The sequence below is a fragment of the Pezoporus occidentalis genome, unplaced genomic scaffold (assembly GCF_034315485.1).
Source record: "Pezoporus occidentalis ecotype Australia unplaced genomic scaffold, CSIRO_AGI_Poc_V1 ctg758, whole genome shotgun sequence".
NCBI lineage: Eukaryota > Metazoa > Chordata > Aves > Psittaciformes > Psittacidae > Pezoporus > Pezoporus occidentalis.
The window spans coordinates 1-27306 of record NW_026916113.1 but is presented as its reverse complement, the minus strand read 5'-3'; the positions used below and the strand labels follow the sequence as shown (position 1 = coordinate 27306).

Below are 27306 nucleotides of genomic sequence, written 5' to 3'. Positions count from 1 at the left end.
ATGGGGCAAGGGGGTAGGGTCCCATGGGGGGGGGGGAGGGATGGGAGAGACCATTTGTGGGGGGGTTGGGGGTGTCAAAAGGGGGTTTGGGGGCACAGGGAAGGGGGTTTGGGGGGGGTTCTGGGGGGGGGGGGCTAGGGATGGGAGAGACCATTTGTGGGGCTATGGGGGGTGTCAAAAGGGGGTTTGGGGGGGGTTCTATGGGGAGGGGGCCTAGGGATGGGAGAGACCATTTGTGGGGCTATGGGGGGAGTCAAAAGGGGGTTTGGGGGTGTCAAAAGGGGGTTTGGGGGGGGTTCTATGGGGGGGGCTAGGGATGGAAGAGACCATTTGTGGGGCTATGGGGGGTGTCAAAAGGGGGTTTGGGGGTGTCAAAAGGGGGTTTGGGGGGGGTTCTATGGGGGGGGCCTAGGGATGGGAGAGACCATTTGTGGGGGGGTTGGGGGTGTCAAAAGGGGGTTTGGGGGGGGTTCTATGGGGGGGGCTAGGGATGGAAGAGACCATTTGTGGGGCTTTGGGGGGTGTCAAAAGGGGGTTTGGGGGCACAGGGAAGGGGGTTTGGGGGGGGTTCTATGGGGGGGGCTAGGGATGGGAGAGACCATTTGTGGGGGGGTTGGGGGTGTCAAAAGGGGGTTTGGGGGGGTTCTATGGGGGGGGCTAGGGATGGGAGAGACCATTTGTGGGGCTATGGGGGGTGTCAAAAGGGGGTTTGGGGGGGTTCTATGGGAGGGGGGTAGGGATGGGAGAGACCATTTGTGGGGCTATGGGGGGTGTCAAAAGGGGGTTTGGGGGCACAGGGAAGGGGGTTTGGGGGGGGTTCTATGGGGGGGGTCCTAGGGATGGGAGAGACCATTTGTGGGGCTATGGGGGGTGTCAAAAGGGGGTTTGGGGGGGTTCTATGGGGGGGGTGGCCTAGGGATGGGAGAGACCATTTGTGGGGCTATGGGGGGAGTCAAAAGGGGGTTTGGGGGTGTCAAAAGAGGGTTTGGGGGCACAGGGAAGGGGGTTTGGGGGTCTGAGGGGGGGATCTATGGGGCAGGGGTGGGGGGGGATGGACCCATCTGACCCCCGCCCCATTGCAGAGAACCAACTGCTCCCCACGGAGCTGCGGCGCGAGGCCTTGGAGCTGCAGAAGGAGCTGGAGCTCGAGGCGCCGGGGGGGGGTGAGTTTGGGGGGCACCCCCTAAATATATGGGGGGCACCCCCTAAGTAAGGGGGCAGCACCCCCTAAGTAAAGGTTGGGGGTCTCCGAGCCCGAATTTGCCCAAATCCCCTTGAAATCCCCCCAAAACGCTGTTGAAATCCCCCTACATCCAATGGAAGGGGGGGGGGGGGGCGTGGCTTGGACAAGCCCCGCCTCCTTTCCTTTCGCCCCGCCCCTCGCAGAGTCACCCGGTAACCATGACGACGAGTACCGGTGGGCGGGGCTAGAGCCGCCCAAGGTGATGGTGACGACGTCACGTGACCCCAGCGTCCGCCTGCGGCTCTTCGCGAAGGTGGGCGGGGTTTCAATGGGGATAAAAGACCATATATGGATAAAAGGGGAGGGAGGGGGCGTGTCCCGTTGTGACCACGCCCCCCCACCCCTTGGCCCCGCCCCACAGGAGCTGTGCCTGCTGCTGCCCGGCGCCCGCCGCATGAACCGGGGCCACGCCGAGCTCGGGGCGCTCGTGGCCGCGTGCCGGGGCGCCGGCGTCACCGACCTGGTGCTGCTGCACGAGACCCGCGGGAGGCCCGGTGAGGGGCGGGGCCTCGGCCGTATATGGGGAAAGGGGGCGGGGCCTCGGCCGTATGTGGGGAAAGGGGGCGGGGTTTGAAAGGGGGGGGCGGGGTTTGAAGGGGGGGTGGGAGGGAGGGGGGGTGATGGTGATAAAGAAAGGAGGTTGATGTAATGGGAGGGGCCAAAGGAAGGGGCGGGGTTTGTTGTGAAAGGGCGGAGTTTGTTGCTAAGAGGCGGGGTTATGGGGAAAAGGCGGGGTTTGTTGCTAAGGGGCGGGGCTTATGCTAATGAAGGCTTGTGGGAGTGGGTTTGATTGTAATAGGTGTACAGGGGAAGGTCTTGATGTTAAGGGGGGGCTATAAGGAAGGGGCGGGGCTTATGCTAATGAAGGCTTGTGGGAGCAGGTTTGATTGCAATAGGTCTATAGAGGAAGAGCTTGATGTTAATGGGAGGGGCTACGGGAAGGGGCGGGGTTTGTTGCTAAGGGGCGGGGCTTATGCTAATGGGGGCCTGTGGGAGCAGGTTTGATTACAATAAGTCTATTAAGGAAGAGCTTGATGCTAATGGGAGGGGCCAAAGGAAGAGGAGGGTTTGTTGTGAAGGGGCGGGGCTATAGGGAGGGGCGGAGTTTGATGCTAAGGGGCGGGGCTTATGCTAATGGAGGCTTGTGGGAGTAGGTTTGATTGTAATAGGTCTATAGTGGAAGGTCTTGATGCTAATGGGAGGGGCTATGGGGAAGGAGCGGGGTTTGTTGTGAAGGGGCGGAGTTTGTTGCTAAGAGGCGGGGTTATGGGGAAAAGGCGGGGTTTGATACTAAGGGGCGGGGCTTATGCTAATGAAGGCTTGAGGGAGCGGGTTTGCAATAGGTCGATAGGGGAAGGTCTTGATGCTAATGGGAGGGGCTATGGGGAAGGGGCGGGGTTTGTTGCTAAGGGGCGGGGCTATGGGGGAAAAGGCGGGGTTTGATGCTAAGGGGCGGGGCTTATGCTAATGGAGGCTTGTGGGAGCAGGTTTGATTGTAATAGGTGTATAGGGAAAGATCTTGATGCTAATGGGAGGGGACACGGGAAGGGGCGGGGCTTGTTAAGGGGAGGGGTTTATGCTAATGAAGGCTTGTGGGAGCAGGTTTGATTACAATAAGCCTATTGGGGATGGGGCGGGGCTTGATGCTAGGGGGCGGGGCTTGTGGGAGGGAGGCAGAGGGGGTTGATGGCGATAAAAAAGGGGTGGGGGTGGATGCTAATGGGCGGGACCAAAGGAAGGGGCGGGGTTTAATGCTAATGGGAGGGGCTACGGGAAGGGGCGGGGCTTGTTAAGGGGTGGGGTTAGTTGCTAAGGGGGCGGGGCTTATGCTAATGGCAGCTTGTGTGAGCGGGTTTTATTGTAATAAGCTTATTGGGGATGGGTGGGGCTTGATGCTAATGGGAGGGGCTACATAACGGGGCGGGGCTTGTGAAGGGGTGGAGCTTATTAGAAGGGGTGGGGTTTATGCTAATGGAGGCCTTTTGGCAGGGGGGTTGATTGCAATGAGGGTAATGAGGGGCGGAGTTTGATGCTAATGGGAGGGGTTATGGGAAAGGGTGGAGCTTACTAGAAAGGGGGCGGGGTTTATGCTAATGAAGCTAGGATGGTTTGATTGCAATTAACTTATACAGGAAGAGCAGAGGTTGATGCTATTGGAAAGGACTACGGGAAGGGGTGGGGCTTATTAAAAGGGGCGTGGTTTATGCTAATGAGGCGCTGTCATTGCAGTGAACCCATTGAGAAGGGGCAGGGCTTGATGCTAATGAGAAGGGGTGGGTGTGATGGGAAGGGGCGGGGCCTCGTTCGGGAGGGGGCGTGTCCTGACGAGGCCCCGCCCCCAGACGGGCTCTGCCTCTGCCACCTGCCCCACGGCCCCACGGCCCATTTCACGCTGAGCGGCGCCGTGCTGAGGCAGGAGGTTGGGGGGCTGGGGGGGGCCCCGCTGGCTGCCCCCCATCTGCTGCTGCTGCGCCTCGACTCGGCCCTGGGGCGCAGGGTGAGGACATGGGGGGGCAATGGGGATGGGGGGGGGGAATGGGGATGGGGCAACATGGGGGGGACAATGGGGATGGGGGGACAATGGGGATGGGGGGGACACAATGGGGATGGGGGGGGGTCAATGGGGATGGGGGGACAATGGGGGGGACAATGGGGATGGGGGGGACAACGGGGATGTGGGGACAATGGGGATGGGGAGACAATGGGGATGGGGGGAACATGGGGGGACAATGGGGATGTGGGGGGCAATGGGGACAATGGGGATGGGGGAACATGGGGGGGACAATGGGGATGTGGGGACAATGGGGATGTGGGGGACAATGGGGTTGGGGGGAACATGGGGATGTGGGGACAATGGGGATGGGGGGGACAATTGGGATGTGGGGGACAGTGGGGATGTGGGGACAATGGGGATGTGGGGGGCAATGGGGATGTGGGGACAATGGGGATGGGGGGGCAATGGGGATGTGGGGATAATGGGGATGGGGGGGACAATGGGGATGTGGGGACAATGGGGATGGGGGGACAATGGGGATGTGGGGACAATGGGGATGGGGGGGGGACAATGGGGATGTGGGGGGCAATGGGGATGGGAGGAACATGGGGGGGGGGCAATGGAGATGGGTGTCCCATGGGTCCATTTTTGGGGGGGGTGGGGGTCCCATGGGTCCATTTTGGGGGGGGGATGGGGGTCCCATGGGTCCATTTTTTGGGGGGGGTGGGGGTCCCATGGGTCCATTTTGGGGGGGGTGGGGATCCCATGGGTCCATTTTTGGGTGTTGGGTGGGGGTCCCATGGGTCCATTTTTTGGGGGGGATGGGGGTCCCATGGGTCCATTTTTGGGGGGATGGGGGTCCCATGGGTCCATTTTTGGGGGGGGGATGGGGGTCCCATGGGTCCATTTTTGGGGGGGGGATGGGGGTCCCATGGGTCCATTTTTTGGGGGGGATGGGGGTCCCATGGGTCCATTTTTGGGGGGGGGGATGGGAATCCCATGGGTCCATTTTTGGGGGGGATGGGGGTCCCATGGGGCCATTTTTTGGGGGGGGATGGGGGTCCCATGGGTCCATTTTTGGGGGATGGGGGTCCCCCATGGCAGGTCGGGACCATCCTCAAGCACCTTTTCCCCGTGCCCCGGCCCGACTCGCGCCGCGTGGTGACGTTCGCCAACGAGGATGACGTCATCCTGGTCCGGTGGGTGCTGGGATGGGGGGGGAGGGGGGGGTCCTCATCGCCATGACAACCCCTCCCCCCCATCACCCCTCCCACCCCCACAGGAACCACGTTTACCGGCGCCGCGGCCGCAAGGTGGAGCTGGAGGAGGTGGGACCCCGGTTCCAGCTGCGGCGTGAGTGACCCCAGAGTGACCCCTGTGACCCCAGAGTGACCCGTGTGACCCCTGTGACCCCAGTGTGACCCCAGTATGACCCCTGTGACCCCAGAGTGACCCCTGTGTGACCCCTTGTGACCCCAGAGTGACCCCTGTGTGACCCCTGGGACCCCAGTGTGACCCCAGAGTGATCCCTGTGACACCAGAGTGACCCCAGTGTGACCCCTGTGACCCCTGTGTGACCCCTGTGACCCCAGTGTGAGCCCAGTGACCCCTGTGTGACACCAGAGTGACCCCTGTGACCCCAGTGTGACCCCTGTGTGACCCCTGTGACCCCAGAGTGACCCCTGTGACCCCAGTATGACCCCTGTGACCCCAGAGTGACCCCTGTGACCCCAGTGTGACCCCTGTGACCCCAGTGTGACCCCAGTGACCCCAGAGTGACCCCTGTGAGCCCAGAGTGACCCCAGTGTGACCCCTGTGTGGCCCCTGTGACCCCAGTGTGACCCCTGTGACCCCAGTGTGACCCCAGTGACCCCAGTGTGCCCCGTGACCCCACCCCGTCCCTACTGACCCCAATGACCCCAACCCATCCCTATTGACCCCAATGACCCCAACCTGTCCCCATTGACCCCAATCCATCCCTACTGACCCCAATGACCCTAACCAGCACCTATTGACCCCAATGACCCCAACCTGTCCCCATTGACCCCAATGACCCCAACCTGTCCCCATTGACCCCAATGACCCCAACCTGTCCCCATTGACCCCAACCAGCCCCTATTGACCGCAATGACCCTAAACCAGCACCTATTGACCCCAATGACCCCAACCCATCCTTACTGACCCCAATGACCCCAACCTGTCCCCATTGACCCCAACCAGCCCCTATTGACCCCAATGACCCCAACCCATCCCAATGACCCCAATCCATCCCTATTGACCCCAACCCGTCCCCATTGACCCCAATGACCCCAACCTGTCCCCATTGACCCCAATGACCCCAACCCATCCCAATGACCCCAACCATCCCCTATTGCCTCCAATGACCCCAGCCCATCCCAATGACCCCAGTCCATCCCTATTGACCCCAAGGGCCCCAACCAACCCCTTTTGACCCCAATGACCCCAACCCATCCCAATGACCCCAACCAGCCCCTATTGACCCCAATGCATCCCTACTGACCCCAATGACCCCAACCCCTCCCTATTGACCCCAATGACCCCAACCAGCCCCTATTGACCCCAATGCATCCCTACTGACCCCAATGACCCCAACCCATCCCTACTGACCCCAATGACCCCAACCTGTCCCCATTGACCCCAACCAGCCCCTATTGACCCCAATGACCCCAACCAGCTCCTATTGACCCCAGTGCATCCCTACTGACCCCAATGACTCCAACCCATCCCTAATGATCGCAATCCATCCCTATTGACCCCAAGGACCCCAACCAACCCCTATTGACCCCAATGACCCCAACCCATCCCAATGACCCCAACCAGCCCCTATTGACCCCAATCCATCCCTACTGACCCCAATGACCCCCACCACCCCCTATCGACCCCAATGACCCCAACCCATCCCAATGACCCCAACCATCCCCTATTGCCCCCCCTCCCCAGCCTACCTCATCCGCTTGGGGACCCTGGACCAAGGCGACGCCGCGGACGTGGAGTGGCGCTGGCACCCATACACGGCCACCGCCCACAAGCGCCACCTGCTGGCAGCACCCACCCCTGCACCCTGACCCCCACCCGGGGTCCCCTCCCCCCCCCCCCCCAAGGGGTTTGATATCGTGATATTAAAACGTTTTAATCGTGATTAACGCGGGGGGGAGGGGCCAGGCCCCGCCCACTCGGCCGGAGGCTCCCGGGGGCCTTTGGGCTTCCGGATGCGGGTGTTGAATCCTATGGGATGGGCGATGGGAAAGGGGTCACCTGGGGTCAAATGGGGTAACCCCTCCCCCCCCCCCACCCCAATACTCACCGAGGTGGGGGGGGCTGCTGGGGTCCTCCGGGGGGGTCACGACCTCGTAGGTGACGTCACTGGAGGCTGGGGGTGGGGGGATGGAGGTCAGGGCAATGGGGGTGCGATGGGTGCATGATGTGGGCCCTATAGATGTACCTATAGGGGAAAGGAGGGGTCCTACAGCCCCTATAGGGTGGGGAATGGGCCTAGAGGTGCATCTATGGGGTAAAGGAGGGGTCCTATAGCTCCTATAGGGTGGGGAATGAGCCTATGGGGGAAAGGAGGGGTCCTATAGCCCCTATAGGGTGGGGAATGGGCCTAGAGGTGTATCTATGGGGCAAAGGAGGGGTCCTATGGCCCCTATAGGGTGTGGAAGGAGCCTAGAGGTGCATCTATGGGGTAAAGGAGGGGTCCTATAGCCCCTATAGGGTGGGGAAAGGGCCTAGAGGTGCACCTGTGGGGGAAAAGAGGGGTCCTATAGCCCCTATAGGGTGGGGAATGGGCCTATGGGTGCACCTATGGGGCAAAGGAGGGGTCCTATAGCCCCTATAGGGTGGGGAATGAGCCTATGGGGGAAAGGAGGGGTCCTATAGCCCCTATAGGGTGGGGAATGGGCCTAGAGGTGCACCTATGGGGGAAAGGAGAGGTCCTAAAGCCCCTATAGGGTGGGGAATGAGCCTATGGGCAAAGGAGGGGTCCTATAGCCCCTATAGGGTGGGGAATGAGCCTATGGGCAAAGGAGGGCTCCTATAGCCCCTATAGGGTGGGGAATGGGCCTAGAGGTGTATCTGTTGGGTAAAGGAGGGGTCCTAAAGCTCCTATAGGGTGGGGAAAGGGCCTATAGTTTCACCTATGGGGGAAAGGAGGGCTCCTATAGGGTGGGGAATGGGCCTATGGGTGCACCTATGGGGCAAAGGAGGGGTCCTATAGCCCCTATAGGGTGGGGAATGGGCCTAGGGGGGAACCTATGGGGGAAAGGAGGGTCCTATAGCCCCTATAGGGTGGGGAATGAGCCTATGGGGGAAAGGAGGGGTCCTATAGCCCCTATAGGGTGGGGAATGGGCCTAGAGGTGTATCTATGGGGCAAAGGAGGGGTCCTATAGCCCCTATAGGGTGGGGAATGGGCCTATGGGTGCACCTATGGGGTAAAGGAGGGGTCCTATAGCCCCTATAGGGTGGGGAATGGGCCTAGAGGTGTATCTATGGGGCAAAGGAGGGGTCCTATGGCCCCTATAGGGTGTGGAAGGAGCCTAGAGGTGCATCTATGGGGTAAAGGAGGGGTCCTATAGCCCCTATAGGGTGGGGAATGGGCCTATGGGTGCACCTATGGGGGAAAGGAGGGGTCCTATAGCCGCTATAGGGTGGGGAATGGGCCTAGAGGTGCATCTATGGGGCAGAGGAGGGGTCCTAAAGCCCCTATAGGGTGGGGAATGGGCCTATGGGTGCACCTATGGGGCAAAGGAGGGGTCCTATAGCCCCTATAGGGTGGGGAATGGGCCTAGAGGTGCATCTATGGGGTAAAGGAGGGGTCCTAAAGCCCCTATAGGGTGGGGAATGGGCCTATGGGTGCACCTATGGGGCAAAGGAGGGGTCCTATGGGTGCTATAGGGTCACACCCCCACCCCCCACACACACTCACCGGCTGGCGTGGGGGAGGGGCGGCGCCCGGGGCTCCCGAGGGGGGAGGCGGGGCCTCGTCCCAAGGGGGCGGGGTCTCTCCCTGCGGCCACGCCCCCTTTTCGCGCCTTGTTGACCACCGCGTAGGTGACGTCCATTGAGGAAAACGGGGGGGGGGGCACCCGGAAGAGTCCAACGCGCTCCTATGGGGGGGAGGGGAAGAAGGAAGAGATAATGGGGGGGGGGGAGGGGTTGGACCGAGGGGTCCCGTGCTCCCCCCCCCCCCCATGGGGTTTGGACTCACCTGATGTGGGGGGGGGGTCAGAGGGTCCCGAGCTCTTTGCCCTTCCCCCCCCAGCTCCTCCTCGCACTTCCCCTTTCCCTCGAGAGGAAGTGTGGGGCCCACAGGCCACGCCCCCCCCTTGCTAAGCTCCGCCCACTGGGTCCCTATAGCCCCGGGGGGGGGGGGGTGCTCTTTTAACCCTATAGAACCTCTTGGGGTCCCTGTAGCACCTTTGGGGGGGGGGCCACAGACCCTATAGGGCTCCTGCAACCTCTATAGGGAGCGCTGGGGGTCCCCATAGGCTCATGGGGCTGCCCCATAGTGGTGTGGGGGGGACCTTGAGTGCATCTGGGGTGCTCTTAAAGCACATGTGGGGTCCTTACTGGACCCAGAGGGGGTAAAGAAGTTTATAGGGCCTCTGGGGATGCCCTATAGCCCCCATAGGGTGCTCTACAAGCTCCCTATAGAGTGCCCTACAAGCCCCCTTTAGAGTGCCCTACAAGCCCCCTTTAGGGTGCCCTACAAGCCCCCCATAGGGTGCCCTACAAGTCCCGTATAGGGTGCCCTACAAGTCCCCTATAGGGTGCCCTACAAGCTCCCTTTAGGGTGCCATACAAGCCCCCTATAGGGTGCCCTACGAGCCCCCCATAGGGTGACCTAAAAGCCCCCTATAAAGTGCCCTACAAGCTCCCTTTAGGGTGCTCTACAAGCCCCCCATAGGGTGCCCTACAAGCTCCCTTTAGGGTGCCCCACAAGCCCCCCATAGGGTGCCCTACAAGCCCCCTTTAGGGTGCTCTACAAGCCCCCTATAGGGTGCCCTACAAGTCCCCCATAGGGTGCCCTACAAGCTCCCTTTAGGGTGCCCTACGAGCCCCCCATAGGGTGCCCTACAAGCCCCCTTTAGGGTGCTCTACAAGCCCCCCATAGGGTGCCCTACAAGCTCCCTATAGGGTGCTCTACAAGCCCCCCATAGGGCGCCCTACAAGCTCCCTATAGAGTGCCCTACAAGCTCCCTTTCGGGTGCCCTACAAGTCCCCTATAGGGTGCCCTACAAGCTCCCTTTAGGGCGCCCTACAAGCTCCCACTCTGGTGCCCTACGAGCCCCCCATAGGGTGACCTACAAGCCCCCTATAGAGTGCCCTACAAGCTTCCTTTAGGGTGCCCTACAAGCCCCCTATAGGGTGCCCTACAAGCCCCCTATGTCACCCTGGGGTCCCTATAGGGCGCTAGCGAGGACCCATACATCCGGGTCACGTGAGGCGGGAGCGCTCTGGCCCCGCCCCTCGCGAGTGACGCCACAAAGGGCGGGGCTTGGGGAAGCGGCGCGGGCTGACGGGAGAACCCGCCAAAAAAGCTGCGTCACAGCCCGGGCCCCGCCCCTCGCGCGGTCTGATTGGTCGGCGCTGGTGGACCCCGCCCCTCTTTCCCCGAGCCGGGCGCTGATTGGCGGGAAGGGGCGGTGCGTCGCCGCGGTGACGTCAGCGGGCGCGCGGCGCGGCGGGGCCCGGAACCAGCGGCGGCGGCGGCGGGAGCGGGAGCGGGGGTGAGCGGGAAAGGGGCGGGGCCAGGGCCGGGTGGGCGGGGCCAAGGGGCCGGGTGGGCGGGGCCAAGGGCGGGGGGGGGGCGAGAGGGGATGGGGGCGGTAGAGGAAGAAATTGGGGGGGGGTACGGGGGGCGTGGCCTGTGAGCCCAAGGGCGTGCTCCTGATTGGTCGAAACCTGGGGCGTGGCTTGGAGGGGAGGGAGCATAGGCTGTGGGCGTGGCTTACGGGGGGGGGCGTGGCTTTGCAGGCGCACGTGCTCCCGCCCGCAGGTCGCCATGGCGACGCCTTCCTCTTCTCCACCCGTGCACCGCGATGGAGCCCCCCAGAGCCCGAGCTCGGCGCATCCGGATGCGGGCGATGGGGAGGAGGAAGAGGAGGAGGAGGAGGTGATGGCGTCCCCGCGGTGTCCCCCTATGGAGGAAGAGGAGGAGGAGGAGGTGATGGCGTCCCCACGGTGTCCCCCCATGGAGGAGGAAGAGGAGGAGGTGACGGCGCCGTCGGCATCCCCCCGGTGTCCTCCCATGGAGGAGGAAGAGGAAGAGGAGGAGGAAGAGGAGGAGGTGACGGCGGCGTCGGGATCCCCCCAGTGTCCCCCCATGGAGGAGGAAGAGGAAGAGGAGGAGGAAGAGGAGGAAGAGGTGACGGCGGTGACGGCGGCCACGTCGTCGCTGTGGTGCCGGCGCGGCGCTGACGAGGACGTGACGGCGGCCGGGTGGCGGTGCCGCCGCAAGCACGTCTTCGTGCTGAGCGAGGCCGGGAAGCCCATCTACTCCCGGCACGGCAACGAGGAGGCCTTGGCGGCCACCATGGGCGTCATGATGGCTTTGGTGTCCTTCATCCAGAGCGGGGGCAACGCCATCCGGGCCATCTGCTCTGGTACGGGGGGGTTTTGGGGTAGGGTGGGGGGACGACACCATCAAAGCCATGCAGGGAGAGCGCCCCTATTGGTGGCTATGGGTAAAGGAGAGCCCCCCCCCAACCCCCTGCCCCATAAGTGTGCCCTCCCAAGGCAGCCCCTCTGACAGCTGAGCCCAGGTACAACGAATCCCCCCCCCATAACAACAACCCCCTCTAACAACTGATCTTCAATACAGCCACCACCCCCCCCAATGACTGACCCCAGGTACAACCACCCCCTCTAACAACCCACCCCAAATACACGGGCTGATGGTTGGAACTGGAAGACCTTCAGGTCCTTCCCAACCCGAACCATTCTATGGGTCCATGATACAACCAACACCCCCCAAAACAACCCATCCTTCTAACAACCCACCCCTAATACACAGTATAATGGTTGGACCTGGAAGACCTTCAGGTCCTTCCCAACCCAAACCATTCTATGGGTCTATAATACAGCCACCCCCCCCAATGACTGACACCCCCCAATGACTGACCCCCGATGCATCCACCCTTGTAACAACAGACCCCAAATTCACAGTCCAATGGTTGCAACTGGATGCTCTTCAGGTCCTTCCCAACCCAACCCATTCTATGGGTCTATGATACAACCAACACCCCCAAAACAACCACCCCCTCTAACAATCGACCCCTAATACACAGTCCAATGGTCGCAACTGGATGCCCTTCAGGTCCTTCCCAACCCAACCCATTCTATGGGTCTATGATACAACCAACACCCCCCAAAACAACTCATCCTTCTAACAACCAACCCCTAATACACGGTCTGATGGTTGCAACTGGAAGACCTTAAGGTCCTTCCCAACCTGAACCATTCTATGGGTCTATGATACAACCAACCCCAAAATGACTGACACCCCCCGCCCAACAACCAACCCCCCCAAAACAACCCATCCTTCTAACAACCCACCCCAAATCCACAGTCCAATGGTTGCAACTGGATGCCCTTCAGGTCCTTCCCAACCCAACCCATTCTATGGGTCCATGATACAACCAACACCCCCCAAAACAACCCATCCTTCTAACAACCCACCCCAAATCCACAGTCCAGTGGGGACCTGGATGCCCTTCAGGTCCTTCCCAACCCAACCCATTCTATGGGTCTATGATACAACCAACACCCCCCAAAACAACCACCCCCTCTAACAACCCACCCCTAATACACGGTCTAACGCTTGGACCTGGATGCCCTTCAGGTCCTTCCCAACCCAACCCATTCTATGGGTCTATGATACAACCAACCCCCCCCAAAACAACCCATCCTTCTAACAACCCACCCCTAATACACAGTCCAATGGTTGCAACTGGATGCCCTTCAGGTCCTTCCCAACCCAACCCATTCTATGGGTCTATGATACAACCAACACCCCCCAAAACAACCACCCCCTCTAACAATCGACCCCTGATACACAGTCCAATGGTCGCAACTGGATGCCCTTCAGGTCCTTCCCAACCCAAACCATTCTATGGGTCCGTGATACAACCAACACCCCCCAAAACAACCACCCCCTCCTACAACCGACCCCAAATACACGGTCTAACGCTTGGACCTGGATGCCCTTCAGGTCCTTCCCAACCCAATCCATTCTATGGGTCCATGGTGCAACCAACACCCCCCAAAACAACCCATCCTTCTAACAACTGACCCCTAATACACAGTCCAATGGTCGCAACTGGATGCCCTTCAGGTCCTTCCCACCCCACCCCACCGCTCTACACCACAACCACCCCATACCCCCATAATCCCCGTCCCTTACCTCCCGTTCCAGAGGACCGCACGCTGGTGTTCGAGCAGCGGGGCCCGCTGCTGCTGGTGTCGGTGTCTCGCACGCGGCAGTCGGCGGCGCAGCTCCGCCGCGAGCTGGCCTTCGTGCACGAGCAGATCCTGAGCCTGCTGACGCGCGGCGGCATCAGCCGCGTCTTCGCCCGCCGCCGCGGCTACGACCTCCGCCGTCTGCTCGCCGGCGCCGAAGCCGTCCTCGACCGCCTGCTGGCCGGCGCCGCCGCCGACGGTCGCCTCTTGCTGGGGGCCGCCCGGTGCTTGCCGTTACCGGCGCCTCTCCGGCGAGCCCTGTCCGGCGCCTTGCGCCGCGCCGCCGCCGCCGCCGTCCCCGCACCCGCTTTGGCCTTGCTGGCAGCCGGTGGCAGGTTGGTGACGGCGGCGCGGCAGCGGGTGCTGGCTGAAGGAGGCCGTTTGTGTGCCAGCGACCTCCATCTCCTGCTCAACCTCTTGGCGAGCGGCGTGGGCGCGGGTGAGGTGTGGACCCCCGTGTGCCTGCCCCGCTTCAACCCTGACGGGTACTTCTACGCCTACGCGGCGACGCTGGGCGACGACGACGACGGTGACGGTGATGACGGCCATGGCGTGAGGCTCATCCTGCTGTCCACCGAGCGCGAAGGCTTCTACGCGGCGGCCGGGTGCCGGAGGCAGCTGGAAGAGGCGCTGAGGGCCCAAGGGTGGCTGCAGGAGCTGAGCGCCGCCGTCAAGGGGGGAGCAGGATACGGCCCCGCTCGCCCCGGCGCTCCCGAGCTCCGGCATTTCCTCTACAAGCCTTTGGAAGGGCCCGAAGAGATGCAGCAGCTGCCGCAGTTTACAAGGTAGGGAATGGGGAGGGAATAAAGGGGGTTTTGGGGGGGGGCACCCCACTGTGTGTCTGACGCTGGGGGTGATGCCCCCATCCCCGGGTGTAGCCCCGAGCTGGAGGAGCCCTACAGCAGCGAGGAGGAGCAGCAGCGGCTCTTCGACCTCTACCATTACCTGCACAGCCGCGTGCACAGCCCGCACCGGCCCCTGCGCCTCCTCTACCACGTGGCCGAGAAGGAGACGCTCTTGGCATGGGTGAGGTGGGGGGGAAAGGAGGTGTGGGAGGGAGCGGGGTTAATGGGGGGGGTCATTAGGGACCAGGGTTAACGGGGTCGGTGCCGTCATTAGGGACCAGGGTTAATGGGGGGGGGGCATCATTAGGGACCAGGGTTAACGGGATCGATGCCATCATTAGGGACCAGGTTAATGGGGTCGATGCCATCATTAGGGACCAGGGTTAACGGGGTCAGTGCCATCATTAGGGACCAGGCTTAATGGGGTCGGTGCCATCATTAGGGACCAGGGTTAACAGGGTTGGTGCCATCATTAGGGACCAGGCTTAATGGGGTCGGTGCCATCATTAGGGACCAGGGTTAATGGGGTCGGTGCCATCATTAGGGACCAGGTTAATGGGGTCGATGCCATCATTAGGGACCAGGGTTAACGGGGTCGGTGCCATCATTAGGGACCAGGGTTAACGGGGTCGATGCCATCATAAGGGACCTGGGTTAAAGGGGTTGGTGCCATCATTAGGGACCAGGTTAATGGGGTCGATGGCATCATTGGGCCCCAGGTTAATGGGGTCGGTGCCATCATTAGGGACCAGGTTAATGTGGTCAGTGCTATCATTAGGGACCAGGTTAATGGGGTCGATGCCATCATTAGGGACCAGGGTTAATGGGATTGGTGCCATCATTAGGGACCAGGGTTAACGGGGTTGGGGGGAGCATCATTAGGGACCAGGGTTAACAGGGTTGGTGTCATCATTAGGGACCAGGGTTAATGGGGTCGATGCCATCATTAGGGACCAGGGTTAACGGGGTCGATGCCATCATTGGGCCCCAGGTTAATGGGGTCGATGGCATCATTGGGCCCCAGGTTAACGGGGTCGATGCCATCATTAGGGACCAGGTTAACGGGGTCGATGACATCATTAGGGACCAGGTTAACGGGGTCGATGCCATCATTAGGGACCAGGTTAACGGGGTTGGTGCCATCACTGGGCCCCGGTTAACGCCGGCGCTGCTCCCGCAGGTGACCCCCAAGTTCGAGCTCTACGGCTGCTTCAGCCCCTTGGTGAGCAAGGCGGGCGCCATCGCGGTGCTCACCAAGCTCCTGCGCTGGCTCAAGAAGGAGGAGGACTGGCTCTTCATCCGCTACCCCGCGCCATACTGTGCCGCGGCCCGCACCGACGGCGCCGACGGCGAGGGATGAACGGGGGGGGGAATAAAGCACCATGGCCGGGGGGAGCCATTGCTTGTGTTCGGGATGGGGGGGGAAAGGGGGGGGGGGAAGGGGGGGAAATGGGGGGAAAAGGGGGGGAAATGGAGGTGGAATGGGGGGGAAATGGGCACAAAAAGGATGGGAAATGGGGGCAAAAATGGTGGAAAATGGGCACAAAAAGGGTGAAAATGGGGGGAAAAGGGGGTGGAAAATTGAGGTGGAATGGGGGTGGGAAATGGGGGCAAAAAGGGTGGAAAATGGAGGAAAAGGGGGGGGAATGGGGGGAAAAGGGTGGAAAATGGGGGGAAAGGGGGTGGAAAATGAGGGCAAAAAGGGTGGAAAATGGGGGGAAAGGGGGTGGAAAATGGAGGTGAAATGGGGGTGGGAAATGGGGGCAAAAAGGGTGGAAAATGGGCACAAAAAGGGTGAAAATGGGGGGGAAAGGGGGTGAAAAATTGAGGTGGAATGGGGATGGGAAATGAGGGCAAAAAGGGTGGAAAATGGAGGAAAATGGGGGGAAAAGGGGTGGGAAATGGGAAAAGGGGGGGAAATGGAGGTGAAATGGGGAAGGGAAATGGGGTAAAAAGGATGGAAAATGGGCACAAAAAGGGTGGAAAATGGGGGGAAAGGGGAGGGAAAATGGAGGTGAAATGGGGATGGGAAATGGGGGCAAGAAGGATGGGAAATGGGGACAAAAAGGGTGGAAATGGAGGAAAAGGGGAGAAAACGAGGGGAAAAGGGGAGGGGAAATGGAAGGAAAATGAGGATGGGAAATGGGGCAAAAAGGGTGGAAAATGGGCACAAAAATGGTGGAAAATGGGCACAAAAAGTGTGGAAAATATAGGAAAATGGGGGGGAAAGGGGAGGGAAAATGGAGGTGAAATGGGGATGGGAAATGGGGGCAAAAAGGGTGGAAAATGGGCACAAAAAGGGTGGAAAATGGGGGGAAAAGGGGAGGGAAAATGGAGGTGAAATGGGGATGGGAAATGGGGGCAAGAAGGGGGGGAAATGGGCAGAAAAAGAGTGGAAAATGGGCACAAAAAGGGTGGAAAATGGAGGAAAACGAGGGGAAAAGGGGAGGGAAAATGGAGGTGAAATGGGGCAAAAAGGGTAAAAACTGAAGGAAAATGGCAGAAATTGAGAGGAAAAGGGGAGGGGAAATGGGAATGGAAAACGGGAGCAAAAAGGGTGGAAAATGGGGATGGAAAATGGGGAGAAAATGAGGGTAAATGGAGGGGAAATGGGGGAAGGAGGAGGGAGGAGGTGAGGGGCGGCCATGAGAGAAAATGGCGGGAGGAGGGGACAGGGAGGAGGTGATGGAAAATGGGGGGGGGGAAATGGGGCAGAAAATGAAGGGAAATGGAGGAAAACGGGATAAAATGAGGGGAAAGGGGGATAAAATGAGGGGAAATGGGGATAAAATGAGGGGAAATGGAGGGGAAAGGGGGAAGAGGAAACAGGAATTGGTGCATGGACAGGGGACAAAATGGCGGCGGGGGGGGATGAAAAACGTGGAAAAGGTGACAGGAAAATGGGGGCAAAAAGGGTGGAAAATGGGGGGAAAAGGGGAGAAAATGAGGGGAAAAGGGGAGGGGAAAAGGGGAGGAGAAATGGGGATGGGAAATGGGGGCAAAAAGAATTGAAAATGGGCACAAAAAGGGTGAAAATGGGGGAAAAGGGGGTGGGAAATGGAGGTGAAATGGGGGTGGGAAATGGGGGCAAAAAGGGTGGAAAATGGGCACAAAAAGGGTGGAAAATGGGGGGAAAAGGGGGAGGGAAAATGGAGGTGAAATGGGGATGGGAAATGGGGGCAAGAAGGATGGAAAATGGGCACAAAAATGGTGGAAAATGGGCACAAAAAGTGTGGAAAATATAGGTAAATGGGGGGGGGAAGGGAGGGAAAATGGAGGTGAAATGGGGGTGGGAAATGGGGGCAAAAAGGGTAAAAAATGGAGGAAAATGGGAGAAAATGAGGGGAAAAGGGGAGGGGAAATGGGAATGGAAAACGGGAGCAAAAAGGGTGGAAAATGGGGATGGAAAATGGGGAGAAAATGAGGGGAAATGGATGGGAAATGGGGATGGGAAATGGGGGAAGGAGGAGGGAGGAGGTGAGGGGCGGCCATGACAGAAAATGGCGGGAGGAGGGGACAGGGAGGAGGTGATGGAAAATGGGGGGGGAAATGGGGCAGAAAATGAAGGGAAATGGAGGAAAACGGGATAAAATGAGGGGAAATGGGGATAAAATGAGGGGAAATGGGGATAAAATGAGGGGAAATGGAGGGGAAAGGGGGAAGAGGAAACAGGAATCGGTGCATGGACAGGGGACAAAATGGCGGCGGGGGGGGGGATGAAAAACGTGGAAAAGGTGACAGGAAAATGGGGGCAAAAAGTGTGGAAAACGGGGGGGAAAGGGGAGGGAAAAGAGGGAGGAAAGGGGACAGGAAAGGGGGGAGAAAATGGAGGGGAAATGGGGGGGGGAAATGGGGGAGGAAGGGGAGGAGATGGGGGGCGGCCATGACAGAAAATGGCGGGAGGAGGGGACAGGGAGGAGGTGGGAAAGGGGAGAGGAAAATGGGGCAAAAAGGGGGGGAAATGGGGGGAAAATGGGGGGAAATGGAGTGAAAAGGGACAGGAAAATGGGGGGAAAAGGGGAGGGGGAATGGGGTGGGAAATGGGGCAAAAAGGGGGGGAAATGGGGGGAAATGGGGCAGAAAATGGGGGGGAAATGGAGGGGAAATGGGGATGAAATAGGGGTAAAAAGGGGGAAAAATGGGAGAAAATGAGGGGAAATGGAGGTGAAATGGGGATGGAAAACGGGGGCAAAAAGGGGGGAAAATGGGGGAAACGGGTGGAAAATGGAGGAAAATGAGGGGAAAAGGGGAGGGAAAATGGGGATGGGAAATGGGGCAAAAAGGGTGGAAAATGGGGGAAAATGGGGAGAAAAAGGAGGGGAAATGGGGCAGAAAATGGGGACAATGGGATAAAATGGAGGAAAATGGGATAAAATGAGGGGAAATGGGATAAAATGGAGGAAAATGGGATAAAATGAGGGGAAATGGGATAAAATGAAGGAAAATGAGGGGAAAGGGGGAGGGAAAATGGGATAAAATGAAGGAAAATGGGATAAAATGAAGGAAAATGGGATAAAATGAAGGAAAATGGGATAAAATGAGGGGAAATGGGATAAAATGAAGGAAAATGGGATAAAATGAGGGGAAATGGGATAAAATGAAGGAAAATGGGATAAAATGAGGGGAAATGGGATAAAATGAAGGAAAATGGGATAAAATGAGGGAAAAAGGGGGTGGAAAAGGGGCAGGAAAGGGGGAGAGAACAGGCTGGAAATGGGGCTGGGAAAAGGGCAAAGTGGAGGGGAAGGGGCCAAGGAAGAGGGAAATGGGGAGAAAATGGGGGCCAAAAGGGAAGGAAATGGGGACAAAGGGGGTAAAATGGGAACAAGGGAGAAAGGGGGGACAAGGGGGTCGGGGATGGAGGTGAAGGCAAGGGGGAAAGGGGGGAAGCATTGATGGGGAGGAAAGGGGATGGGGGGCACAAAGGGGGGGAAGAAGGGGGGAAATGGGGGGGAGATGGAGGGAATGTGATGGAGAGCGTCAGGAAGAGGGGATATGGGGGGGCATCGTACCCATTGTCCCCATTGACCCCACTGACCCCATTGACCCCCCATTGTCCCCATTGACCCCATGTCCCCATTGACCCCACTGACCCCATTGACCCCATGTCCCCATTGTCCCCATTATCCCCATGTCCCCATTGTCCCCATTATCCCCATTGTCCTCCTGTCCCCATTGTCCCCATGTCCCCATTATCCCCATGTCCCCGTTGACCCCATTGTCCCTGTGTCCCCATTATCCCCATTGACCCCATTGTCCCCACTGACCCCATTATCCCCATGTCCCCATTGTCCCCATTGTCCCCATTGTCCCCACTGACCCCATTATCCCCATGTCCCCATATCCCCATTGTCCCCATGTCCCCATTATCCCCATGTCCCCATTGTCCTCCTGTCCCCATTGTCCTCCTGTCCCCATGTCCCCATTGTCCTTCTGTCCCCATGTCCCCATTGTCCTTCTGTCCCCATTGTCCTCCTGTCCCCATGTCCCCATTATCCCCATGTCCCCATTATCCCCATGTCCCCATTGTCCCCATTATCCCCATGTCCCCATGTCCCTATTATCCCCATATCCCCATTGACCCCATATCCCCCTTGTCCCCATTATCCCCATTATCCCCATGTCCCCATTGTCCCCACTGACCCCATTGTCTCCGTTGTCCCCATTGTCCCCTCAGGCTGCAGCAATGGACGGTGCCGAGGCGCTGGGTGAGGCACACGTGTGATCCCGTGTGTGCCCATGTGAGCCCAGGGACACGTGTGTTACACGTGTGTGTGTTACACGTATGTGTGTTGCATGTGTGTTACACGTATGTGTGTTACATATATGTGTGTTACACGTATGTGTGTTACACGTATGTGTGTTACACGTATGCGTGTTACATATATGCGTGTTACATGTATGCATTACACGTATGTGTTACATGTATGTTTGTTACATGTATGTGTGTTACACGTATGTGTGTTACACGTATGCATGTTACATATATGCATGTTACGTGTCTGTGTTACACATATGTGTGTTACACGTATGTTTGTTACATGTATGTGTGTTACATGTATGTTACATGTATGTGCTACACGTATGTGTGTCACATGTATGTTACACGTGTGTTACACGTGTGCGTGTTATATGTATGCGTGTTACATATATGTGTGTTATATGTATGTGTTTTACACGTATGTTTGTTACATGTATGTGTGTTACATATATGCGTGTTACATGTATGTGTGTTACACGTGTGTTACACGTATGCGTGTTACATGTATGCGTGTTACATGTGTGTGTTACACGTATGCGTGTTACATGTATGTGTGTTACATGTGTGTTACATGTATGCGTGTTACATGTATGCGTGTTACACGTACGCGTGCGTGTGTCCGTCCCCAGCTCCCCTCCATCCCCCCATGGCCGGGGGACCACGGCCGGAGGCGCTGCTGGCGCAGATCCGCAGCCTGCACCGGGGTGAGTGATGGGGACCCCCCTCTGGGTCCCTCTGTCTGGCCCTGTGGTGTCTGTCCTTCATCATCCATCAGCAGCATCATCGTCATCATCGTCATCATCCATCACCGTCCATCATCATCATCCACCATCATCCATTAGCAGCATCATCGTCATCCATCTTCATCCATCTTTATCCATCACCATCCATCATCATCCTCATCTACCATCATTCATCATCATCATCCATCTTCATCCATCTTTGTCCATCACCATCCATCATCATCCTCATCTACCATCATTCATCATCATCATCCATCTTCATCCATCTTTATCCATCACCATCCATCATCATCCTCATCTACCATCATCATCATCATCATCCATCTTCATCCATCTTTATCCATCACCATCCATCATCATCGTCATCTACCATCATCCATCATCATCTATCTTCATCCATCATCATCATCATCATCCATCTTCATCCATCATCCATCCATCATCATCATCATCATCGTCATCTACCATCATCCATCATCATCTATCTTCATCCGTCATCATCATCATCATCCATCTTCATCCATCATCATCATCCACCATCATCATCATCATCATCCATCATCATCTATCATCATTATCCATCATCATCCATCACCACCATCCCCATCCATCCCCATCTTCATCCATCCCCATCCATCCCCATCCATCACCATCCATCACCATCCCCATCCATCCCCATCCCCATCCATCCCCATCCATCCTCATCCATCCCCATCCATCCCCATCCCCATCACCATCCATCACCATCCATCACCACCCATCACCATCACCATCACCATCACCACCATCATCATCCATCCCCATCACCATCCATCCCCATCCATCCCCATCCATCATCACCATCCATCCCCATCCATCCTCATCCATCCCCATCCATCCCCATCCATCCCCATCCCCATCACCATCCATCACCATCCATCATCACCATCCATCCCCATCCCCATCCATCCCCATCACCATCCATCCCCATCCCCATCACCATCCATCCCCATCCATCATCACCATCCATCCCCATCACCATCCATCCCCATCCATCATCACCATCCATCCCCATCCCCATCACCATCCATCACCATCCATCCATCCCCATCACCATCCCCATCCATCATCACCATCCATCCCCATCCATTATCACCATCCATCCCCATCCCCATCCCCATCACCATCACCATCCATCCATCACCATCCATCCCCATCCATCATCACCATCCATCCCCATCCATCATCACCATCCATCCCCATCCATCATCACCATCCATCCCCATCCATCATCACCATCCATCCCCATCCATCATCACCATCCATCCCCATCACCATCCATCCCCATCCATCATCACCATCCATCACCATCCATCATCACCATCCATCCCCATCCCCATCCATCCCCATCACCATCCATCCCCATCCATCCCCATCCATCATCACCATCCATCCCCATCCCCACCCCCATCCATCCCCATCCCCATCCCCATCCATCCCCATCCATCATCCCCATCCATCCCCATCCATCATCACCATACATCACCATCCATCATCCCCATCCATCCCCATCCCCATCCATCCCCATCCATCATCACCATCCATCACCATCCATCATCACCATCCATCCCCATCCCCATCCATCCCCATCCATCATCACCATCCATCCCCATCCATCATCACCATCCATCCCCATCCATCATCACCATCCATCCCCATCCATCATCACCATCCATCCCCATCCCCATCCATCCCCATCCATCCCCATCCATCATCACCATCCATCCCCATCCATCATCACCATCCATCACCATCCATCATCACCATCCATCCCCATCCCCACCCCCATCCATCCCCATCCCCATCCCCATCCATCCCCATCCATCATCCCCATCCATCCCCATCCATCATCACCATACATCACCATCCATCATCATCACCATCACCACCATCACCATCCATCCATCATCCCCATCCATCCCCATCCATCATCCCCATCCATCCCCATCCATCATCCCCATCCATCATCACCATCCATCCCCATCCCCATCCATCCCCATCCATCATCACCATCCATCCCCATCACCATCCATCCCCATCCATCATCACCATCCATCCCCATCCCCATCACCATCCATCACCATCCATCCATCACCATCATCACCATCCATCACCATCCATCCCCATCATCCCCATCCCCATCATCATCATCCCCATCCATCATCATCATCCCCATCCCCATCATCCCCATCCCCATCATCATCATCCCCATCATCATCCCCCCAGCACGCGAGGCCGCAGCGCGGGAGCTGTCGGAGGCGCAGGGTCACAGCGCGGGGCTGCGCCGGCACCTGGAGCAGCGTGAGTGGGGACCCCATCTATGGGGGGGACCTTATCAATGGGGGGGGACCCGGACCCGGACCCGGTGTTTGGGGGACCCTGGTGTTCAATGGGGACTCTGTTTTGGGGTGAAACTCCCTGCTTTTGGGGGCTGGCTGCAGTAGAGGAGCGGCGCGCGGCGCTGGATGGGCTCTGGCAGCAGAAGCAGGGTGAGGCCATGGGCTGGGGCCAGTGGGGGGTCTGGGGGGGGGGAACAAGGGGGGGTTTGGGGGGGTTCAAGGGGGGGGTAAAGGGGGTTTGGGGGTTCAAGGGGGTATTTGGGGGGTAAAGCGGGGGTTTGGGGGGTTTCAAGGGGGGTTTGGGGGTTCAAGAGGGGGGTTTGGGGGGTTTGGGGGGTTCAAGAGGGGGGTTTGGGGGGATTCAAGAGGGGGGTTTGGGGGGTTTGGGGGGTTCAAGAGGGGGGTTTGGGGGGGTTCAAGGGGGGTTTTGTGGGGGTCAAGGGGGGCTTTGGGGGCATTCACGGGGGGTTGGGGGGTTTCAAGGGGGTATCTGGGGGGGTAAAGCGGGGGTTTGGGGGGTTTCAAGGGGGTGGATGGGGGGTTCAAGAGGGGGATTTGGGGGGGAAAGGGGGGGTTGGTGGGTATAGAGCGGGGATTGGGGCGTTCAAGAGGGGGGTTTGGGGGGGTTCAAGGGTGGTTTTGTGGGGGTCAATGGGGGCTTTGGGGGCATTCACGGGGGGTTGGGGGGTTTCAAGGGGGTATTTGGGGGGGTCAAGAGAGGGATTTGGGGGGGGTCAAGGGGGGGTTTGGGGGGGTTCAAGGGGGGGTGGAAGGTCGAGGGGGTGTTTGGGGGGTTCAAGGGGGGCTGGGGGGGTTCGGGGGGGGTTGGGGGTGCTCAAGGGGGTGGATGGGGGAATTCAAGGGGATGTTTGGGAGGTGTCAAGAGAGTGTTTGGGGGTCAAGGGGGTTTTGGGGGTCAAGGGGGGTTGTGAGGGGTTCAAGGGAGATTTGTGGGGCTCAAATGGGGGATTCAAGGGGGTGTTTGGGAGGGGTCATGGGGGTTTTTGGGGGGTTTTTGGGGTGTTTGGGGGGTCAAGGGGAGTTTTGTGGGGTTCAATGGGGGTTTTGGGGAGGTCAAGGGGGGGTGGGGGGTTCAAAGGGGGGTTTTGGGGGGCTCAAGGGGGGTTTTGGGGGGTCCCTTCATTGTCCCCCCCCCCAGGGGCACTGCGGGTGGCACGGCTGCGCAGGGAGGAGGTGGAGGCCAAAGGTCAAAGGTGAGTGGGAGGGGCCAGGGGGTCCTCCAATGACCACCCCACCCCCCCGAACACATCATGTGACCGCTGACCCTTGACATCCAGATGACCTCTGACCCCATAGGTAACCCCTCACACCCTGGTGAACCCTGACACTTCCCCCCCATCCATCAGGTGACCACTGGTGACCTCTGACCCCACCAAAAACCCCACTGACCTCTGACCCCCGTTGACCCCTCAATCCTACCCCCCACTCTCCTACTGATCCCAAGTGCTCTCACCCCATTGACCCTTGACCCCTGCTAACCCCTGCCCCCATGACCTCTAACCCTTTACAACCTCCCCCTTGACCCCATGACCATCAACACCCTAACCCCTGCTGGCCTCCAATTGGTCCCACGACCTTTGACCCTGACCCCTGACCTTTGTCCCCTGACCTCCTGCTGACCTCCCCTTGACCCTGTGATCGTTGACCCTTTGACCCAGTCTGACCTTGCCCTTGACACCCTGTGACCTCTGACCCCATGACCCCCTGAGCTTTGTCCCCTGACCTCGTGGTGGCCTCCCCTTTACCCTATGATCTTTGACCCCTTGACCCATTCCGACCTCACCCTTGACCCCTGTGACCTTTGACCCCCAGGACCCCCTGAGCTTTGTCCCCTGACCTCATGCTGACCTCCCCTTTACCCTGTGATCTTTGACCCCATGACCCATTATGGCCTCGCCCTTGACCCCCATGACCTTTGACCCCCTGACCCCCTGAGCTTTGCCCCCTGTCCTCGTGCTGACCTCCCCTTGACCCTGTGATCTTTGACCCCATGACCCATTACGGCTTCGCCCTTGACCCCAGTGACCTTTGACCCCCTGACCCCCTGAGCTTTGCCCCCTGACCTCCTGGTGACCTCCCCTTGACCCTGTGATCTTTGACCCCTTGACCCATTCCGACCTCACCCTTGACCCCTGTGACCTTTGACCCCCAGGACCCCCTGAGCTTTGTACCCTGACCTCCTGGTGACCTCCCCTTGACCCCGTGACCTTTGGCCTCGTGACCCCCGTGACTTTTGACCCCCATGATCCCCTGAGCTTTGTCCCCTGACCTCCTGGTGACCTCCCCTTGACCCTGTGATCTTTGACCCCTTGACCCAGTCTGACCTCTCCCTTGACCCCGTGACCCTTGACCCCTGGCCCCGCAGGCACCGGGGCCGCTGCCTGACCCGGCAGCAGGAAGTGGCCGGGGCCGGGGAGCAGCGGAGCCGCCTCCGCCTGCAGCGCCGGGCACACAGGTGGGGGTCACGTGAGGCACGGGGGCAGCTGACAGCGGTCACGTGACCCACGCGGCACCCCCACGTGGCCCAACACAGGGAGCAGTTCTGGAGGCAGCTCGAGGACCTCATGGAGCAGCACAAGCGGCTGCGGGAGGAGCACGTGAGGGCCCCGCCCCCCCTCCACCACGTGGCCACGCCCCCATGGCCACGCCCCCACGTAGCTCCCGCCCCTTACACCATGGCCACGCCCCCTGCAGGCCCCCGCCCACTTGGAGGCTGAACTGGAGCGGCTGGAGGAGGCCATGGGGAAGCTGCTGAGCCAGGGTGAGCCCCACACTCCCCACTGAACCCATGGCCTGCCCCACTGAACCCATGGACCCCCCACTGAACCCATGGCCTGCCCCACTGAACCCATGGACCCCCCACTGAACCCATGGACCCCCCACTGAACCCATGGCCCGCCCCACTGAACCCATGGCCTGCCCCACTGAGCCCATGGACCCCCCACTGAACCCATGGACCCCCCACTGAACCCATGGCCCACCTCATTGAACCCATGGCCCGCCCCACTGAACCCATGGACCCCCCACTGAACCCATGGCCCACCTCATTGAACCCATGGCCTGCCCCACTGAACCCATGGCCTGCCCCACTGAACCCGTGGACCCCCCACTGAACCCATGGCCTGCCCCACTGAACCCATGGCCTGCCCCACTGAGCCCATGGACCCCCCACTGAGCCCATGGCCCGCCCCACTGAGCCCATGGCCCACCTCATTGAACCCATGGCCTGCCCCACTGAACCCATGGCCCACCTCATTGAACCCATGGCCTGCCCCACTGAACCCATGGACCCCCCACTGAACCCATGGCCTGCCCCACTGAACCCATGGACCCCCCACTGAACCCATGGACCCCCCACTGAATCCATGGACCCCCACTGAACCCATGGCCCACCTCATTGAACCCATGGCCTGCCCCACTGAACCCATGGACCCCCCATTGAACCCATGGACCCCCCATTGAACCCATGGACCCCCACTGAACCCATGGACCCCCCCATTGAACCCGTGGGCCCCCCATTGAACCCATGCCCCCCCATTGAACCCATGTCCCCCCCATTGAACCCATGGCCCCCCATTGAACCCATGCCCCCCCATTGAACCCATGTCCCCCCCATTGAACCCATGGACCCCCCCATTGAACCCATGGCCCCCCATTGAACCCATGTCCCCCCCCATTGAACCCATGTCCCCCCCCATTGCCACCCTGGGTCCCCCCCCAAGCTAACAAGCCCCGCCCCCTGCAGAGCGCCGCCTGCTGGAGGCCGAGCAGGAGCTGGGCCCCGAAGCCTTCGTGGCCATGTGAGTGCCTGGAGGCCCCGCCCACCCCGCGCTTGGCCCCGCCCATTGTGTTCCTTGCCCCTCCCTCTCCCCCCCATTGACTCCGCCCCCCCCTCCACAGCCAATTGGTTGAGCAGGAGGCGGAGTGGGCGGGGCAGCGCCTGGGGGCGGAGCTTGCGCGGCGTCAGAGCTGCCAGCGCCGCCGGGACAGGTGGGTACCGCCCCTCCCAAACAGGCCCCGCCCACTGGGAACCACGTGGCCACGCCCCCTCTCCCTCTGACTCCGCCCCCTTTTAGGTTGGCCCAGGAGCTGGAGCAGCTGCAGCGCCCCATGGAGGCTCAGCGCGAGTGAGGAGTGAAGGGGGGGGACCCATAGGTCCCCTATAGCCCCCCCATACGTCCCTACGTCACCTCTTACGTCACCACGCCCCCCAATAAACGTTCTAACCCCCCCTTCCCACCCCGTTTCCGTGTCTCTATGGCAGCTCAGGAGGCATCCCCAACATGGCCGCCTCCACAGGCGGCCGCCATTTTGCCACCTCCCACTATAGGAGGGACCTG

General features: G+C 59.3%; 4 protein-coding genes across 5 annotated transcripts; 3 read left to right on the top strand and 1 right to left on the bottom strand.

Annotated features, from left to right (window-relative positions):
• The first annotated feature begins 1382 nt into the window (after nucleotides 1-1382).
• IMP4 (IMP U3 small nucleolar ribonucleoprotein 4) lies at nucleotides 1383-24892 on the top strand. 2 transcript variants are annotated; one of them, XM_062602131.1, is made up of 7 exons: nucleotides 1383-1496; nucleotides 1605-1737; nucleotides 3586-3740; nucleotides 4842-4936; nucleotides 5020-5090; nucleotides 6699-6831; nucleotides 24882-24892. In XM_062602131.1, exons 1-6 carry the CDS (start codon nucleotides 1446-1448, stop codon nucleotides 6821-6823), a joined length of 630 nt encoding a protein of 209 aa, XP_062458115.1. In that variant the 5' UTR covers nucleotides 1383-1445; the 3' UTR covers nucleotides 6824-6831; nucleotides 24882-24892. The 2 variants fall into 2 exon arrangements, with proteins under 2 accessions (XP_062458115.1, XP_062458116.1); XM_062602132.1 differs by lacking the exon at nucleotides 24882-24892 and adding an exon at nucleotides 19106-19115.
• On the bottom strand, nucleotides 6873-8832 carry LOC134155212 (tyrosine-protein phosphatase non-receptor type 18-like). Its single transcript, XM_062602133.1, has 3 exons — nucleotides 8684-8832; nucleotides 7063-7128; nucleotides 6873-6983 (listed from the first exon to the last, which is right to left on the bottom strand). Exons 1-3 carry the CDS (start codon nucleotides 8817-8819, stop codon nucleotides 6898-6900), a joined length of 288 nt encoding a protein of 95 aa, XP_062458117.1. The 5' UTR covers nucleotides 8820-8832; the 3' UTR covers nucleotides 6873-6897.
• On the top strand, nucleotides 10763-15447 carry MON1B (MON1 homolog B, secretory trafficking associated). Its single transcript, XM_062602134.1, has 4 exons — nucleotides 10763-11363; nucleotides 13175-14003; nucleotides 14097-14244; nucleotides 15244-15447. The coding sequence occupies exons 1-4, from the start codon at nucleotides 10763-10765 to the stop codon at nucleotides 15421-15423; spliced, it is 1758 nt and encodes a 585-aa protein (XP_062458118.1). The 3' UTR covers nucleotides 15424-15447.
• On the top strand, nucleotides 20396-27150 carry LOC134155210 (synaptonemal complex central element protein 1-like). The gene is made up of 10 exons (XM_062602129.1): nucleotides 20396-20528; nucleotides 22833-22907; nucleotides 23048-23095; nucleotides 24105-24159; nucleotides 25332-25421; nucleotides 25500-25563; nucleotides 25661-25727; nucleotides 26712-26766; nucleotides 26867-26956; nucleotides 27043-27150. Exons 1-10 carry the CDS (start codon nucleotides 20396-20398, stop codon nucleotides 27095-27097), a joined length of 732 nt encoding a protein of 243 aa, XP_062458113.1. The 3' UTR covers nucleotides 27098-27150.
• The last annotated feature ends 156 nt before the right edge of the window (nucleotides 27151-27306 follow it).

Excerpts from the sequence above, each read along its gene's own strand:
- LOC134155212 (XM_062602133.1), bottom strand. The coding sequence starts at position 8,819 with ATGGACGTCACCTACGCGGTGGTCAACAAGGCGCGAAAAGGGGGCGTG. Across the intron at positions 7,129-8,683 it reads CCCCTCCCCCACGCCAGCCG|CCTCCAGTGACGTCACCTAC; the intron begins GTGAGTGTGTGT and ends CCCCACCCCCAG. Across the intron at positions 6,984-7,062 it reads CAGCAGCCCCCCCCACCTCG|GATTCAACACCCGCATCCGG; the intron begins GTGAGTATTGGG and ends CCCATCCCATAG.
- LOC134155210 (XM_062602129.1), top strand. The coding sequence starts at position 20,396 with ATGTATGCGTGTTACATGTATGCGTGTTACACGTACGCGTGCGTGTGT. Across the intron at positions 20,529-22,832 it reads GATCCGCAGCCTGCACCGGG|CACGCGAGGCCGCAGCGCGG; the intron begins GTGAGTGATGGG and ends TCATCCCCCCAG. Across the intron at positions 26,957-27,042 it reads TGCCAGCGCCGCCGGGACAG|GTTGGCCCAGGAGCTGGAGC; the intron begins GTGGGTACCGCC and ends GCCCCCTTTTAG.
- MON1B (XM_062602134.1), top strand. The coding sequence starts at position 10,763 with ATGGCGACGCCTTCCTCTTCTCCACCCGTGCACCGCGATGGAGCCCCC. Across the intron at positions 14,004-14,096 it reads CAGCTGCCGCAGTTTACAAG|CCCCGAGCTGGAGGAGCCCT; the intron begins GTAGGGAATGGG and ends CCCCGGGTGTAG. Across the intron at positions 14,245-15,243 it reads AGGAGACGCTCTTGGCATGG|GTGACCCCCAAGTTCGAGCT; the intron begins GTGAGGTGGGGG and ends CTGCTCCCGCAG.
- IMP4 (XM_062602131.1), top strand. The coding sequence starts at position 1,446 with ATGGTGACGACGTCACGTGACCCCAGCGTCCGCCTGCGGCTCTTCGCG. Across the intron at positions 1,497-1,604 it reads GCCTGCGGCTCTTCGCGAAG|GAGCTGTGCCTGCTGCTGCC; the intron begins GTGGGCGGGGTT and ends CCCGCCCCACAG. Across the intron at positions 4,937-5,019 it reads GATGACGTCATCCTGGTCCG|GAACCACGTTTACCGGCGCC; the intron begins GTGGGTGCTGGG and ends CCACCCCCACAG.